The 18116-nt window shown below is 47.1% G+C and overlaps 1 protein-coding gene across 3 annotated transcripts in view; it reads left to right on the forward strand.

The window, feature by feature from the left end:
- PICK1 (protein interacting with PRKCA 1) overlaps positions 1-18116 on the forward strand; it is an 85658-nt gene that overhangs the window by 13462 nt on the left and 54080 nt on the right. For all 3 annotated transcript variants that reach the window (XM_030208218.1, XM_030208235.1, XM_030208225.1), the window contains exon 4: positions 6081-6209. In XM_030208218.1, coding sequence (XP_030064078.1) covers positions 6081-6209 — 129 coding nt within the window. The remainder of the gene's footprint in view (positions 1-6080; positions 6210-18116) is intronic.

Raw genomic sequence — 18116 nt, forward strand, 5'->3', positions numbered from 1 at the left:
TCTGGTGCATGAGTTGACTTTTCGAGCATGTTGTACCTTTCCTGGGATACTTTTTTTCTCCTGTTTTTTAAAAAAAATTTGTGCTTTTTTTCTGCTTTCCCTTATTGTTTTAGGTATTTTTTCCTCACTTTTAGGGTTTTCTTGTTTGTTTGTTTTTTTTGTTTTTTTTTGCGTTCTTTAGGCCCTCTTAGGCTTGAGCTCTGGTCGGGACTTGTTCCCTGTATTTTTTCATGTGTTTTGCCCCTTTTTCTGGCACCATTGAGCCAATTGATTTGTCCACAGCTGTTTTCCCTTCCCAGTGGCTTTAAGTGCTGTACCCGGTGTAATAAGACCATCTCTGGAAAATTCTTTGTGTCTTCAGTGTTTGGGGCCTGAACATACCCCTTCCAGTTGTGTTCTTTACCTTTGTATGTAAAAAAAGGACTCAGCTGGCCAGAGAGATTGAACAAGAAAAACTTTTTGGAGCCTGGTCCTAATCCTCGATGCCTATATTGGCATCAGCATCGACGTCGAGAGTTGCACCGGCATCGGGTGCATTGGTCCAAATGACTTCTAGGCCTGTCTCAGACACTGGAAGTGAATGTGCATCGAGTATGTCTCCACCTGCCTTCATGTCAACTGCTGTGCAGGGCCCCAGGACCAGTCAGCATTGGACCCAACCCCGAGGCGATGTAAGGATTCAACTTCATCACTGTGGATTGTCAATGACTGGCATCGGGTGAAGCCAAAGAAGCATCAGCATCAATCCCCTTTGACACATGGTGCTGGGACTCCGAGGCAGCAAGGGATCCTCCAATCCCTGAGAAGTGTCGGCGCTGGGAGGACTGCTCCATAAAGGAGATGCCAATATGCAGGTCTCCATGCAGCCAGGACCAGGCACCTACTTCAACCCTGGCAGTTCAGCCTGTCTCTGACCCGATGCCCCAGCTTTTCCCGATGGGCTCTCTTGATGAGTGCATCTGATCCATACTCCATGAGCATTTGGCAGGGCTCTTACTACAGAGTGCATCAGAGTCTGGGTTGCTTGTGCCTGTTATGCCTCTTGCTGCTGCTCCGTAAGGCCCTCAGCCTGCAGTTAGGTCTCTGATGCTGGTGCCACATATCGCCCGTGCTAGCATTGTCTATAATTTTAGCTATAAGCTATAAAGTTTTACTTCAGGTATACTGCATTACTTCCCATCCACCATCTCTCTTTTCCTATCAGCCACATGAAGGAATTTCTGGCTGGTCACAAGCTGTGATGGTGAAAATGTCGCTAAGGCAACTCAGGTACCTGGTATATCCTGTTAAAAAAGTGATTTACTGAAAAGAGGTGTGGCAAGGACCAATTATACAAGCTTCCAGCACATATGAAAGTCCTAATTACAAGTCTCCAGCCTATATGCAGCACCTATGATTGGTCCAGGGTAGAGGAGAGGTGGATGCTCACCACAGCCTATAAAACCACGCTGCAGACAAAGGAACTCTGAAAAACTAGGCTTGGAGAGAGAGTTTCAGATCCGTCCAGTGGCCTATAGTTTTTCCCGAAGGGGTTTTCTTCCCCCTGTGAGGGGTTCCTGAGAGGACGGTCGCAGGGAAAGCGAGAGCGGCCCAAGAAAGAGCGAAAGAGGCAAGCACATGTCCCGTATGAGCAAGAACTTCGCCCCCTGGTGGATAAAGGATTGAGGGAAGGGAGGAATAAGGCTAGGAGCTACCGTCCCCATAATGCATCTGACCCGGAGCAGCACTGGCAAGCAGTGAGGGAGGAGGAACAGGATTGGGAGATGATCTCCAATCAGGGTGGTGATGAGCAGCTGGGGGAGTCTGAGGTGGAGGAGGATGTGATGGAATGGGATAAATTGGAGAATGCCCTCCCGCTGGAGGTGGTGGAAACGAAAACGGTAACGGAATTCAAACATGCGTGGGATAAACATTAATTAATCCTGTTCAGAAGGAATGGATCCTAAAGAGCTTAGACGAGATTGGGTGGCAAAGCCGGTGGCGGGAGACGGAGATGGTGCTGGGCAGACTTATACGGTCTGTGCCAGAGCCGGTGGTGGGAGGCGGGGATAGTGCTGGGCAGACTTATATGGTCTGTGCCCTGAAAAGGACAGGTACAAATCAAGGTAAGGTATACACAAAAAGTAGCACATGTGAGTTTTTCTTGTTGGGTAGACTGGATGGACCGTGCAGGTCTTTTTCTGCCGTCATCTACTATGTATGTTACTATGTAAATTGGAAGAGTCAGGGGAGAGGGAGGAGGAAGGAATGGAGGTGTCTGCATGGGCTCAGACTAGAGGAGCCAAGGTGAGGGGTTTATTGGCTGCTGTCTTTCCTAAACTAAGGGGAATTGGAAGAGGTGAATTGAGGCAGCTGGGGAAGAAGCTGTAGCAGAAAGTAATCCAGAGCCTGAGGTGGAGGAAAGCGTGAAATTGCCTGCTGGGTGAACATTGTCATCAGGTTGGCATGAATACTGCTGGGGGAGAAGGGAAGATAGCCTTGAATTGCTGTGAGTTATATGCAATAAGCTGGAGGGTAAACCCAGCCGGATCACTGTGAACATTAACAAAAGTCAATGACTGAAATGTGAACTCTGTGTTGCAAGCTAGAGGAGGAACCCTTATGGAACCCTGTGAATTTTAAAAAGGGTTAATGATAAAGGGTGGAAAAGTGTCAAGTATTGCAAGAAAGATGAACTCTGATATGTGAGAAATAAAGTGGAATTCTTTGAATGATATGACTGGAGTCTTTGGTCATCCTTTGGGGGAAATACTATCTATAAACCCCGTGGGGGGATCCCCTAGCTGAAGGAGGCTACGGAGGTGGAGGTCGGAATGGAGAGTTACACGGTGGCAGACGGAGCAGGAGCCGGTGTTGGAATAGCCTGGCTAAGCAGGGTCGGCCATGGCCAAGGAGTGGAAGGGAGACCTGCTAACACTCCCCCTTCGTAGAATCTAATTCTCTATATCTAAGAATCTTTCTTTTATTTATTCTTTTTCTCTGCTTTGACCTTTGTATGATTAACAAACTCCTCTTCCTTCTTTTTCTCTTCTTTATATAATTAGCCTAATTACTTATAATTACCAGAGGTACTGATGTTAGATTTTGTAAGTTTTGTTATAACTTTACAACTGATAGATTCTGTGATAGTGGGTGAGTAATTAAAGACTTTTAATTCTCTCTAATTCCTGTACAATTTTTTCTGTAATATTTTATAAAATTTCATAAGTTGTTTTAGCGAATAGCAAACCAAAATGTGCAGCCTAGTACAGCATCCCATCAACATCGATGGAACAAGCTTCACCGGAGTCGAGGGTGAAGCAGACAGCTTGACGCCTCTCTCGAGGACATGGTTTCTCTTATTGAGGCAGGCTGAGTCTTGGCCCTCCCATGAGGAGTTCTTTACCGAGTCTGATGAGGATCCATGGTACTTTTAGGAGGAGTCGTCCTATGGTATCCCATCTGACCTCTCCCCTCCTGATGCCATTCTCTTTCATTGGGGGACCGGTCTTCTGTATGTGTATCTTCCCTTCCCTCTTGTGGGGAAAACATTGCTGAAACTCAGTAAAGATAGATGAACCATGATCCCGATAGCTCCATACTGGCCCAGGCAGATCTGGTTCCCTCTTCTTCTGGAGTTGTCCTCTGAAGAACCTCTGCCTGTGTCAAGGGACCTCAACATCATCCTCACTCAGCAGATGAAAGCTCCTTTTCAGCCACTTGATTCCTGTCATTTGAAGTACTTTACCCGGAAGGTCTTATTTTTGGTGGCTGTTACTTCAGCTTGCATGGTCAGTGAGCTTCAGGCCTTAGTGGTAGATCCAACTTACACCAAGTATCATCACAACAGAGTAGTTCTCTGCACACACCCTAAGTTCCTGCCTAAGGTTGTGCTGGAGTTCCATCTAAACCGGTCGATTGTTTTGCCAGCATTATTTCTAAAACCTCATGCCCGTCTTGGCGAAAGTACATCGCACACTTTGGACTGCAAACGAGTATTGGCCTTTTACTTGGAGTGGACTAGGCACTACAGACAGTCCACCCAGCTCCACCCAGCTTTTGTTTCTTTTGATCTCAACAGGATGGGAGTCACCATCGGGAAATGCACAATCTGTAATTGGCTGGCAGATTGCATTTCTTTCACTTACACCCGGGCTGGGATGACTCTTGAGGGTCATGTCAAGGCTCATAATGTCAGAGCTATGCTGACATTGGTAGCCCACTTGAGGTCAGCCTCTGTTAAAGAGATTTGCAAGGCTGCACCATTTCCTTCAGTCCACACATTCATGTCTCATTATTGTCTTGAGCAGGATACCCAACACAACAGTCGATTTGGACAGATAGTGCTGTAGAATTTGTTTGGGGTCTAGAATTCAGCTCCACCCCTCCTAGACCCATTTTGTTCTGTTCAGGCTGCACATATAGGTTCAGGTTAATCAGTATTTTGACCTCGCCATTTCAAGGTCCAATTGACCAATGGTTGTTTTTGGTGAGCCTGGTAGCTAGGGATTCCCACATGTGAAAATATGGTCTGCTTGTCCTTAGAGAAAGCAAAGATACTTACCTGTAGCAGGTATTCACCGAGGACAGCACATACTCTCCCACCTCCCCTTGGAGTTAATTCCATGCTATAGTATTGTACTGCTGGTCCCATGCTCTCACAGTGGGCGATAAGGCACCTATGCATACGCAGTGGGGATGCTGTGCGTGCTGTTAAGGAATATTAACTTTTTAATGTTCTGCACTGTGGGATGTGGATGACGTCACCCACATGTGTGAATGAATGGCCTGCTGTCCTCGGAGAGTACCTGCTATGATAAGTTATCTTCGTTTTATCCAAAGTCTATCCTAATAATGGCTTATGGACTTTTCTTTCAGGATATTATCCAAACCTTTTTTAAATCCTGCTAAGCTGACTGCTTTTACCACACTTTCTGTCAAAGAGTTTCAGAGTTTAATTACATGTTGAGTGATGAAGTTTTTTCTCCGGTTTGTTTTAAATTTACTACTTAGTAGCTTCATTGCGTGCTCCCTAGTTCTAGTGTTTTTGGAAAGAGTAAACAAGCTGCTTTGCATTCAGTGCACACTGATTGGTTGCACCACTTTGTAAAAGGAGCCCATATGATGGCTTATCCCTTTTTTTTTTCATGTCTGACACCTCCTCTTTTTGGGCGTTTGGTCTATTAGGCATATTTTCAAAGCACTTAGCCTTCCAAAGTTCCATAGAAACCTATGGAACTTTGGAAGGCTAAGTGCTTTGAAAATATACCTCATTATGGTTCCACTGTATAACTTCTGTTTTAATAATAATATTTTTTGTTCAATTTATTCATTTTACCTATTTTGGTAAATGGTTGTTTATCAAGCTCTTTGTCTTTACTTTATGTTTTAATATGTTTCAATATGTTGTAGCATTTTTATATGTTTTTTTGCACTCCAGATATTAAGATTTTGAAAATTTTTCATGTGTACATTTTATAAAGTATTTATGTCGTATTGAATTATCGTTTATTAGCATTTGTTATACTGCCTTTATTAAGCACAAATTAGAACGGTTCACATAAAAATACAAATTTAAAAGATAGAATTGGAACTCCGTGTTATAATGACAGGAAAGTAAGAACACAAGCACACAATCATACAACCTAAAGTTCTTAGAGGGGTATGGGTAAGGGTTCATAGAAAGTGGGCAAAGGGTTAACAGGAAAGGTCTGAGGTAAAAAGAAAATTTTAAATAAAAAGATGTAGGGGAGTACTAAAATGAGGTCTGCTGTATTTCTAGTCCTTTGACTACTCTAGTGCAATATCAAAATGAGGAGAAAGTTAAATAGGTAAGTCTTACGAGATGAGCAAAACATTGAATAAGAATTATGTTTATTGCTTTATAGGACCCCCAACACAGGCATTGTGCTGAAATACGGTTGTGATGAGTCAACTAATAAAGATCCTGCTATTTTGACTTGTCATCATGCCTCCATTCTTTACCGTCACCACTATGTGTTGTCCTTTTCTGTAAGATTAGACACATCATCTTGCTTTACCTCATTTCTCTGCATTCTGAGGCTCACTTTCTTTCCCTGACCTCCTCTGCTCTTTTGTAGGTGTTTGATAACACACCTGCAGCCATTGATGGCACCCTGGCAGCTGGCGATGAGATCACTGGTGTTAATGGAAAATCTGTCAAAGGGAAAACCAAAGTGGAGGTGGCTAAGATGATCCAGAATGTAAAGGTCAGAGTGGTTGTGCATGGGACACTTGTAAACTGTTAAATGTTTGTCAGAAAAGGGAAGAAAGGGAGGAGAAAGGTTATCAGAACTTGCTTCTGGGAATCTGTGTGCTCCATGTGTCTTATGGGAGTATTGGTTCAAAATGAGAATTTACAGCAACGTGGCCCAGAGTTTTGGGAAAGCTCATGAAAATTGCTCCATGAGAGCATTCCTTGTTATGAGATTGTTTCCTGAAAGTGAGGTGTCTGTTTTTATTTCTTATTCAATCAAGTTTGACATGTAACAGAGGAAATGAACCATGAGGAACAGAGTGTTAAGAACCAACCAACAGAACAAAAGCATAAATACTGTCACACCTCAAAAGTCTAGTTCCCCCTTATTCCAAACATTACCCCTACCCGACCCCTTCCCTCCTCAACCTTCACTTGCACAACTCTAAATCCGTGCTCACTTTGTTTCTTCAGTGAGGTGTAAGGTTTTTTTTCACCATTGTTTCTTCCATATCATCATGCTGATCAATCCATAGACTGGTGGGTTGTGTCCATCTACCAGCAGGTGGAGATAGAGAGCAATCCTTTTGCCTCCCTATATGTGGTCATGTGCTGCCGGAAACTCCTCAGTATGTTCTCTATCTCAGCAGGTGGTGGTCACACACAGCAGCAGCTCTGGCTAGGCCTCCAAGCCTAATTTTTAGGTTTTGTTGAGTGCCTGGGGTTGAGGGCTCTTCTTGAGCAAGTGCAAACCTGGTGGCGCCAGGCCCCTCCTTTTCTCCCCCCTCCCGCTGGCTCCGTTAAAAAAAAATAAAAAATTTTTGGACGTCCTTAAAGGCGTTTATTTCGACGTTTATTTAAACGTTTATTGCAGCTACTCACTGGGACACCAGGTCGTTACAGCTCGGAGCGAGAAGCAGGTAATTTTTACCTTTTTTATAGCGGGCAGGGGGTTCCCCGATTGATCTCCACGTGACCTATGGCGTCGGAGGGCGAGGGCGCGAAGAATCGCTCCCCGGACCGCGTGTGCGCTCCTAGCGGGGATGCGGGGGTATTAAAGTCTGATTCGCCCTTGTTGGGTGTCAGTTCGGAGGCCGGTCAGTGTCCCGGGTCTTCCTCCAGTGCGGCGGTTTTTCCCGCCATAAACGCCCATCCCCCGCTGCTCGCCTCTGCCATTTTGGCCGGCCACTCTGCTCGGACGGCTTCTTCTTGGGCCGCCCTTGAGCTGGGAGACGTTCATGCCATGGCCGCCCTTGATTTGGGCGACGGCAAAAAAGCGGCTAAAGTTAAGCGCCGTTCTTCCCGCGCGGCTCCTTCGCAGAGTGTCGCGCCGGACGCCATCTTTGATACGCAGCATGTGGGGGTTTCTCCCCCGAGTTTATTTTGCTGCTGCATCAGGCCTTCCTTATGCAGAACGCTGCCCCTTCTCCCTTGTCCGATAAAGGGGTTGAAGCCCCCGGAAGTAAACGCCCTCGGGTGGATTCCCAGGCCTTAGAGGACGCTGTTTCCTCTGATGTAGATGAGGGCAGCGTATCTGAGTTCTCCCAACGGTCCTTTGGGGATTCCTTGGAGGAGACGGATTCCCGCTCGGATGGAGCGGATGACCCCTCTGCAGCACGGATCTTTCGCTCAGAGGATTTGCCCAACCTGTTAATGCAGGCCATGAGCATTTTAAAGATTTCCTCTCCGGAGGACGTCTCTCCCTCAGCCCCTGTTGGCTCCACCATTATGCTGAGGACGAAGCGCCCGCCTAGAACCTTCCACGTGCATGATGCCATGCACACCTTAATTTCGGCTCATTGGGATGTCCCGGAAGCGAGCCTCAAAGTGGCTAGGGCTATAACCCGCCTCTATCCTTTGCCTGAAAGTGAACGTGAGGCCTTTCTTTGGCCTACCGTGTATTCTTTAATCACTGCGATGACTAAGAAAACGGCGTTGCCGGTGGAAGGTGGCACAGCCCTAAAGGACGCCCAAGACAGAAGATTGGAGGCGGCCTTAAGGTCGTCCTTCGAGGCGGCTGCCTTAAGTTTGCAGGCCTCAGTTTGTGGCTCCTACGTGGCCAGGGCGTGCCTGACGATTGTGCAGCGGGCTTCCCCCTCGGATCCTTCCTTGAGGGCTGATTGGCCGGCCCTGGAATCGGCTTATTTGGCAGACTTGCTGTATGATGTCTTGAGAGCCTCGGCTAAAGGTATGGCTCAGACAGTCTCTGCGCGGCGGTGGCTTTGGCTGAAACATTGGTCTGCGGACCACGCCTCTAAGTCCCGCCTGGCTAAGTTGCCTTTTAAAGGCAAGCTGCTCTTTGGGGTCGAGCTGGACAAAATTGTGACCGATCTCGGCACGTCTAAGGGCAAGAGGTTACCAGAGGTGAGGGCTCGGGCCAGTGCTCGCCCCGGTATCTCCAGAGGACGGTTTCAGGAAGCCCGTCGGTACCGCCCGGGCAAGTCGGGCTCCTCTGCCCCCTCTTCCTTCAAGAGGAACTTCTCCCCCAAGCAGCATTCCTTTCGCAGAGACCGCCGTCCCGGAGGTGCGCCCTCCGGTCCTCCCCCAGGGTCTCGTACCCAATGACGGGGTCTTGGTCCATGGCCCAGTGCAAATTGGAGGACGCCTGTCCTCGTTTCTGGGCGAGTGGACCAGGGTAACTTCAGACGCTTGGGTGCTGGAAGTCATCAGAGACGGCTACAAGCTAGAGTTCTGCCGACCCTTAAGAGACGGGTTTGTACTCTCTCCCTGCAAGTCTCCGGTCAAAGCTGTGGCAGTGCAGCAGACCTTGGACAATCTGATCCGCCTGGGTGCGGTCGTTCCGGTGCCAGAAAATCAGCTTGGCAAGGGACGTTACTCCATTTACTTTGTGGTACCAAAGAAAGGAGGTTCTGTACGGCCTATCCTCGACCTCAAAGAGGTCAATCGGGCCTTGAAAGTTCGGCACTTTCGCATGGAGACTCTCCGCTCTGTTATAGCGGCAGTGAAGGCAGGGGAGTTCCTGGCATCCTTGGACATCAAGGAAGCGTACTTGCATATTCCCATCTGGCCTCCTCATCAACGCTTTCTGCGTTTTGCAGTCCTGGGCCGACACTTCCAGTTCAGAGCCCTCACGTTCGGGTTGGCTACTGCTTCGCAGACCTTCTCCAAAGTAATGGTGGTCATCGCGGCCTTCCTGAGAAAGGAAGGAGTACAAGTCCATCCTTATCTGGACGACTGGTTGATCTGAGCCCCCTCTTATGCAGAGTGCGGCAAAGCTGTGGACCGGGTGATTGCTCTTTTGAGCTCCCTGGGGTGGATCATCAACTGGGAGAAAAGCCAGCTGCGCCCGACTCAGTCCCTGGAGTATCTGGGAGTTCGATTCGACACCCAAGTAGGCAGAGTGTTCCTGCCGGACAATCGGATTGTCAAACTTCAGGCTCAGGTGGACCAGTTCCTAGTAGCCTCTCCGCTCCGGGCTTGGGACTATGTGCAGCTGTTGGGCTCTATGACGGCCACGATGGAAGTAGTGCCCTGGGCCAGGGCTCATATGAGACCACTACAACACTCTCTGCTGCAGCGCTGGACTCCGGTGTCGGAGGATTATGCTGTGCGCCTTCCCTTGGACCCAGCAGTGCGCAAGGCGCTGAGCTGGTGGCTGCAGACAGACAAGTTGTCTGCAGGGATGCCTCTTGTGACCCCGGAGTGGATTGTCGTCACGACGGACGCCTCTTTGACGGGCTGGGGAGCCCACTGCTTGGGAAGGACAACGCAGGGGCTCTGGTCTCCTGCAGAGGCAAAGTGGTCTATCAACCTCCTCGAACTCAGAGCCATTCGGTTGGCGCTTTTGGAGTTCCTCCCGGTACTGGCGTTGAAGCCAGTACGGGTCCTGTCGGACAATGCCACGGCTGTGGCCTATGTCAACCGCCAGGGAGGTACCAAGAGCGCCCCTCTAGCCAAGGAGGCCATGAATCTATGCCAGTGGGCGGAAGCGAACCTGGAACAGCTGTCAGCGGCCCACATTGCCGGAGTCATGAATGTCAAGGCGGACTTTCTCAGTCGCCATACCTTGGATCCCGGAGAGTGGCAGCTATCTGCTCAGGCGTTCTTGGACATCACGAAGCGCTGGGGCCAGCCGAGCCTAGATCTGATGGCGTCATCGGCCAATTGCCAAGTGCCGCGCTTTTTCAGCAGAGGACGGGACCCTCGATCCCTGGGAGTAGATGCTCTTCTCCAACAGTGGCCGACACAGGAGCTTCTCTATGTGTTCCCGCCCTGGCCCATGTTGGGCAGGGTGCTAGACCGGGTGGCAAAGCATCCGGGCCGGATAATCCTGGTGGGTCCGGACTGGCCCAGACGTCCCTGGTATGCGGACTTGATCCGGCTGCCAGTGGAGCGGGGCCTGTTGCATCAGGTTCCCGTGGTGATGGAGGATCCCTCCCCCTTTGGTCTTATGGCCTGGCTATTGAGCGGCAGCGTCTGAGAAAGAAGGGCTTCTCAGACAAGGTCATCGCCACTATGCTAAGAGCAAGGAAGCGCTCTACTTCTACTGCTTACGCCAGGGTTTGGCGTACCTTTGCAGCATGGTGTGAAGCAGGCTCACTTTCTCCCTTCACTGCTCCAATTTCTTCAGTGTTGGCGTTCCTGCAAGGAGGTCTGGAGGAAGGCCTGTCGCTCAGTTCCCTTAAAGTCCAGGTAGCGGCTCTGGCTTGCTTCAGGGGCCGCCTGAAGGGTGCTTCCCTGGCTTAGCTGCCAGATGTGGTGCGCTTTCTCAAGGGAGTTAATCACCTGCGCCCTCCTCTGCACTCAGTGGTGCCTGCGTGGAATCTCAACCTGGTGCTAAGAGCCTTGCAGAAGCCGCCTTTTGAACCCTTGTCAAGGGCATCTCTGAAAGACCTGACATTGAAAGCAGTCTTTTTGGTGGCTATCACTTCAGCCAGAAGAGTTTCCGAGCTCCAGGCACTCTCATGTCGAGAGCCCTTTCTGCAGTTCACTGAGGCAGGAGTGTCTATTCGCACAGTGCCTTCCTTCCTGCCCAAGGTTGTTTCTCGCTTCCATGTGAATCAGCAGCTCTGTCTCCCTTCCTTTCGTAGGGAGGACTACCCAGAGGAATACTCTGCTCTCAAATATCTGGATGTGAGACGAGTCATCATCAGATACTTGGAAGTGACCAATGATTTCCGGAAGTCGGATCATCTGTTTGTCCTGTTTGCAGGTCCTCGTAAGGGTCTGCAGGCTGCTAAGCCTACAGTGGCAAGATGGGTCAAGGAAGCCATTGCAGCGGCTTATGTGGCCGCGGGGAAGGTGCCGCCTATCCAGCTGAAGGCTCACTCCACTAGAGCTCAGGCGGCCTCAATGGCAGAGGTCGGGTCCGTCTCCTTGGAAGAGATTTGCAAGGCGGCAACTTGGGCATCGGCCCATACCTTCTCCAGGCATTACCGCTTGACTGTGGCTGCTTGGGCGGAGGCCCGGTTTGGAGCTTCAGTGTTGTGGTCAGGGATTTCTATGTCCCGCCCTGGGTGAGTACTGCTTCGGTACATCCCACCAGTCTATGGATTGATCAGCATGATGATATGGAAGGTAAAATTATGTATCATACCTGATAATTTTCTTTCCATTAATCATAGCTGATCAATCCATAGCCCCTCCCAGATATCTGTATTGTTTATATTCTGGTTGCATTTCAGGTTCAAGTTTAGTCTTCAGTTCCTGTTCAGGAGGACTTCGTGTTCAAGTTTTTCAATGGATTCTTCAAGAGTTGAGACGAATTTGTGTTACAGTGAGCTGTTGCATTCCTCTCCCCTCCGTTTTACGGGGCTGGATTGAGACATAAATTCTGCCGGCGCTCCCTCCCGCTTCGTGCGGCAGTAGGGCAGCTTTGTACCCCTCCTGCTTCGGCGGTGTTAGGGTCAGTCAGCTCCTCCCGCGGTTGCGGTTGCAGGATAAGCCAGATCCCCCCGCATTGGCGGGTGTGGTGTCCCTCCCCCGCTCCGCGGGGATGAGCTGGATGGATTCCCCTCCCCCACGTGTGGGAATGAGCTGGGTTAATTCCCCTCCCCCGTTTCGGCGGTGGTGAGCTGGGCAGAGTGTTGGTGTAATTCTCTAAGTGCTGAGTCCTGCGGATGGAGCTTGGATATCGACATACTGAGGAGTTTCCGGCAGCACATGACCACATATAGGGAGGCAAAAGGATTGCTCTCTATCTCCACCTGCTGGTAGATGGACACAACCCACCAGTCTATGGATTGATCAGCTATGATTAATGGAATGAAAATTATCAGGTATGATACATAATTTTACCTTCTTTGTAGTTAAAATATTCAGTTCTATGGCTGATCTGATTCTACACTGCTATGTTATTAAAGAATAATAATTAACCATAAAACTACTGAAGTGCATGTAAATATCAAGATTAAAAAAAACCTGATTCTCTTGTGTGTGCAAACCTTTTTTGAATTTAGTTAGCTTATTATGTGCTTTTAGTCTCTGACTCAATCACTTGCTTGTTATGTTTCACTAATGTGCTAGTGTGACATGTAACTTGGTGAGAACAGCAGATGGAGCTAGAGAAAAATAGCTCATAGCTGACCACTCCTGTTATTGGGGGCAGGGCTGGTCTTAGCAATTGCGGAGCCCTGTGCAGACCAGTTTGGTGGGGCCCCCTGCCCCCACCTAGCCCTGCCTCTTGTTGACAAGATGTGTTTTAAAAATTTTTTTATTTCAATTAAAGACAAATCAAACAAAACGTACAGAAAAACTAATTCAAATAAGCACAATGCTATCATAGGAAACTTTTAAAAAGCAAAACCATCATCCAAGATGGCGACGAGCAGATGTGACCTCACGAAGCTCCTGAATACCTTAGTGGTTTGATTGGAATTTTCCCGGTGTTAACATGGGGAAAGGGAAACCAAGGATATTAACCTCCTCGAGCCCTGTGGAGACCCCAACCATCCGTCAAACTACCCTGGAAAATTTGGGGATTCGGAGGCAAGGAGAGCCGGTGTCTGCTTCGATGGAATCCGCGACTTCGGAAGCGAACCGTAGCGTTGAGGGAGTTTCTCTTAGTCCTCCTTTTTGCACAGCTCCTCCAGTGCCGGGTACTGGACGTATGCCGATGGGGACGCAGTGTGCAGGGGCGCCCGGTAGGGGTTCGGCTTCTGCCACTGATAGAGGAGGACCTGTGGCTGCGCAAACCCTGAGAAGAGATACTTCAGAGGTGAAACAGGCATTTCGTCTTGCTTCCCCTCGCAGCCAGGGTTCTACTCCCAGAAGCAACGGAGAAGTGATGAGACCAGCTGTGGTAACATTAGAACTTTTAAGGGATGTGATCCAGGGACTAAATTCTTCTCTCCTTCAGGTATCTAACACCTTTAAAGGAGAAATTGTGGAAATGAAACAATCTTTTCAAACTTTGTCTGATAATGTTGATAACTACTCTCAGAGAACTGTATCATTAGAAGGGGAGCTAGCCCGTCTACAAAGTTTTTCCTCATTGGCTATTAAGGACAGAGATGAACAAGCTCGTAAGCTGGAGTTCTCGCAGGCATATTTTCAAAGCACTTAGCCTTACAAAGTTCCTTAGGCTCCTATGTAACTTTGTAAGTCTAAGTGCTTTGAAAATGAGCCCCCAATTGGAGAACCAAGGAAGGAAAAACAATTTGAGGTTCTTAAATTTCCCAATTTCCCTAAGTCACCACTCATCTCAGCGCTTGATTTGCTAAAGAAATATTTTGGGGAGGTATTGGGAATACCAACTGAGGGTTGTCCACCCATAGTCAGAGCCCAATACATTACGGGCACTTCCAGACCTATTATAGGACTTCAATCTGATATGAACTTGACCGAATTTTAGAAAATTCTTTGGAAGTGATAACGGAATGGACTACCCTTCTAGTGATATTTGCATTAGAACCAGACAAAAATAATATTTTTCGAATTTATTTTCGCCATATGAAAGCAGAGTTTTTGGGAGCAAAAATTAAAAAAATGTCCTGACCTAGCCAGGGAAACACAAAAAAGAAGGACAGAATTCTTGGTTTTAAAACCTAGAGTTTTTAATTTAGGTGGTACATTTATGTTAAAATTCCCTTGCAGGTGTTTAATTTTGTTGAACTCAAATAATGTTTTTTTTTTTTAATCCAAAAAATCTGCTGGAGTATATTAATTCTAAGGAGGAAGTTATAGATACCTTGGTTACATCTAATAATTGAACTCACTGTATATTGGCTGTGAACATTTGGCTCTCTACTGCTGTATTGATAATTTTTTTGTATTTCTTTATTTCTTAGTACTTGGATCTAAAATTGTGGACAAAGTAGAAATAATTATTATTGCAATTTATTATTATTTTTCTTGTTAATTAAGTTGTGATATTGCTTAAACATTTATGTAAATATATAAATGTTAAATAAAATATATTGAAAAGTAAAACCATGTGCATGTAAGGACTAGATAAATGAATTTATTTATTTATTTGTTGCATTTGTACCCCACATTTTCCCACCTATTTGCAGGCTCAATGTGGCTTACATAGTACCGTCAAAGGTGCTTGCCCAGTCGGTTAATAACAAATACAAGGTTGTATAGTGATCAAATGAGGTATATGTGGAGGATCGGAAGGGATAACAATTGCATAATGTCCAATACGATCATTAGTAATGTTATGTTCTGGGTGAAGAGGTTTACGTTGGGTCGTTGGGGTAGGCCTTTTTGAAGAGGTTGTTTTGTAGTGATTTCCTGAAGTTCAGGTGATCATGGATTGTTTTCACCGCTTTTGGGAGGCCATTCCATAGTTGTGCGCTTATGTAGGAAAAGCCGGATGCGTGAGTTGTTTTGTATTTCAGTCCTTTGCAATTTGGGTAGTGAAGGTTTAGGTATGATCTTGACGATCTGACTCTGTTTCTTGCTGGTAGATCTATAAGGTCTATCCTGGGACTATGCTGTATATAATTTTGTGGACTAGAGTGCAGATTTTGAAGATGATCCGTTCTTTGATTGGGATCCAATGCAGCTTTTCTCGAAGGGGTTTGGCACTTTCGAATCGTGTTTTGCTGAATATCAATCTGGCTGCTGTATTTTGAGTGGTCTGGAGTTTTTTTTTGTGAGTTGTTCTTTGCATCCCGCGTAGATTCCATTGCAATAGTCTGCATGACTTAGGACCATTGATTGTATTAGGTTTCGAAAGGTTTCTCTTGGGAAGAAAGGTTTTAGTCGTTTCAGCTTCCACATTGAGTAGAACATTTTCTTTATTACAGAGTTTACTTGGCTCTCGAGAGTAAGGTTGTGGTCGAGTGTGACTCAGAGTATTTTCAAGCTGTCTGAGGTAGGGAGGGAGTGTCCTGGGGTATTTATGGTTGAGGGTTTGTACTTGTTATGTTGAGAGGAGAGGATGAGGCAATGTGTTTTTCCAGTGTTCAGTTTCAGTTGGAATGAGTTTGCCCAGGAGTCCATGATGTTCAGGCCATCGATTTGATTGGTTATTTCTGTCAGGTCATGTCTGAAGGGGATGTAGATTGTGACATCATCTGCGTAAATGAACAAGTTAAGGCCTCGATTGGATAAGGACTGTGCCAGTGGCATCATCATAATGTTGAAGAGTATTGGTGATAATGGTGATCCTTGAGGTACTCCACAGACAGCTTTCCATGGTGGTGATATGTTTGAGTTTGATATTACTTGATAAGATCTGGTGGTTAGAAAGCCTTTGATCCAGTTAAGTACATTTCCTTCAATCCCGAAGTGGCCAAGTAGTCTTAGTAGTATACCATGTTGAATGCGCTCCATATGTCTAACTGGAGGAGGGGTATGCTTTTACCTATGGCTATCTCCTGCTTGAATTTGGCCAGGAGGGTGACTAGGACAGTTTCGGTACTACGGTGGGATCGGAATCCTGATTGTGAATTATGTAGTATTGAGAACTTGTCCAGGTAATCTGTAAGCTGTTTAGTCACCAAACTCTCCATCATTTTTACTACTAGTGGGATAGACGCAACTGGGCGGTAATTGGTGAGATCGTTTGTGCTTTTCTTGGTGTCTTTTGGTATTGGGGTGCGTAATATGTTGCCATATTCCTCAGGGAAGAGACCTTGTTATAACATGAAGTTTAGGTGGGATGTGAGATCTGCTATGAAGCGGTTGAAGATGACTTGGGACATGTGTCCAGTTTGCAATGAGTCTTGGCGAACCTGTGAGTTGCTTGTGTAACTGATTCAGTGTTAAGGAGGTTAAATGTTGTCCTTATGCAGTCAGCTGGGTATCCATCGGAGGTTAGGTTCAAATCGTTAAAGAAGTTTTCGAAGTCGGTATTGTGTTGAGGAAGTATGCTGTAAAGTTTTATTATTTTTTCATTAAAGTAGTTAGTGAGTTTGTCTGCGGTTGGGATATCTGTGTTGGTTGTGGTGATAGAGGCGGTGTCTAGTAACTTATTTACGAATTGGTATAGTTTCTTCATATCTTTGTAATCCGGTCCTAGTTTGGTTTTGTAGTTTGACCTTTTGGTTTGTTTTGTTGCATATTTGTATTTTCTATGTACTACTACTTATCATTTCTATAGCGCTACAAGGCATACGCAGCACTGTACACCATACACAAAAAAGACAGTCCTTGCTCAAAGAGCTTACAATCTAGATAAGACAGGCAGACAGACAGAACAATTAAGGGTAAGGGAATAAAAAGGTAAGGATAAAAGGACAGGGCAAGTGAGCAGTGGTTAGGAGTCAAAAGCAGTGGTAAAGAGGTGGGCTTTAAGTTTGGACTTGAAAATGGCCAGAGGGGGCTAGACGTACAGGCTCGGGAAGTTTATTCCAGGCGTGAGGTGCAGCAAGATAAAAGGAACAGAGTCTGGAATTAGCAGTAGAGGAGAAAGGCAGATAAGAGAGATTTATCAACAGAACGGAGTAACCGAGGGGGGGAATAGGGAGAGACAAGAGTGGAGAGGTACTGGGGAGCGGCAGAGTGAATGCACTTATAGGTCAATAAGAGAAGTTTGAATTGAAAGTGGAAACGGATAGGGAGCCAGTGAAGTGACTTAAGGAGAGGGCTAATGTGAGCATAGCGACTTTGGCGGAAAATGAGTCGCGCAGCAGAGTTTTGGACTGATTGAAGAGGAGAGAAATGGCTAAGAGGGAGGCAAGTACTATGCGCCTGTCTTCTGTTTGCTACTGCTGCTGCTGTTGCTGCCTGCATGTAGACCTGGGGAAGCAGGTTTGGAGGAGGGGCCAGGACAAAGTGAGTACAAGAGGGCAAGCTGAAAGGGAGAGATACCAGCAATGTCGGATGGTGGTGGAAGGGGGGGGGCAGAGGCAGATCTTAGCTACAAGGCTTCATATTTACCAGCCTAATCGGTCATGGAGATCAGCTGACCAATTTTTGTTGGAAGTCCCTTCATTTAGTGTTGTGAAATTGAATGAATATAGAAATTCAATTTTTAACATTGCAAGCACTCTAGTTTGGAATGGGATACCATTAAGATTAAAAAAGCAGGAACATAGGTGAGTTCAAGCAAGAACTGGAACCTTTTTTGTTTACTCGGGCTTATCAGAGAACTGAAGAAGGAATGATGAAGGCAATACTGATGAAATGGTAGCACTATATAATAATTTGTACCTCCAACGTTCCATGGCTGACTGGCTGCCTGGGTTCGTAACATCTTCTGACGTCAGCCAGCCTCCAGCGCTCCACTCCCCCCCACTGTCCCGCCCTCGCGTCAAGACGTAATGACGTCAGAGGGCGGAACAGTGAGAGGGAAGGGAACGCCGGAGGTGAGCCGACGTCAGGGGATGTTACAAACGGAACGGAACAAAGCCAGCCAGCCAGAGAACATTCAGGTACAAAGAAGAATAGAATCGCGGGACATGGAGGGTAGGGCAGAGCAGAGGAGAATCGATGGGAGGGGAGGGGAGGATCGCGGCACATGGATGGGAGGGCAGGGAAGAGGAGAATCGCTGGACATGGAGGGCAG

The sequence above is a fragment of the Microcaecilia unicolor genome, chromosome 1 (assembly GCF_901765095.1).
Source record: "Microcaecilia unicolor chromosome 1, aMicUni1.1, whole genome shotgun sequence".
Taxonomy (NCBI): domain Eukaryota; kingdom Metazoa; phylum Chordata; class Amphibia; order Gymnophiona; family Siphonopidae; genus Microcaecilia; species Microcaecilia unicolor.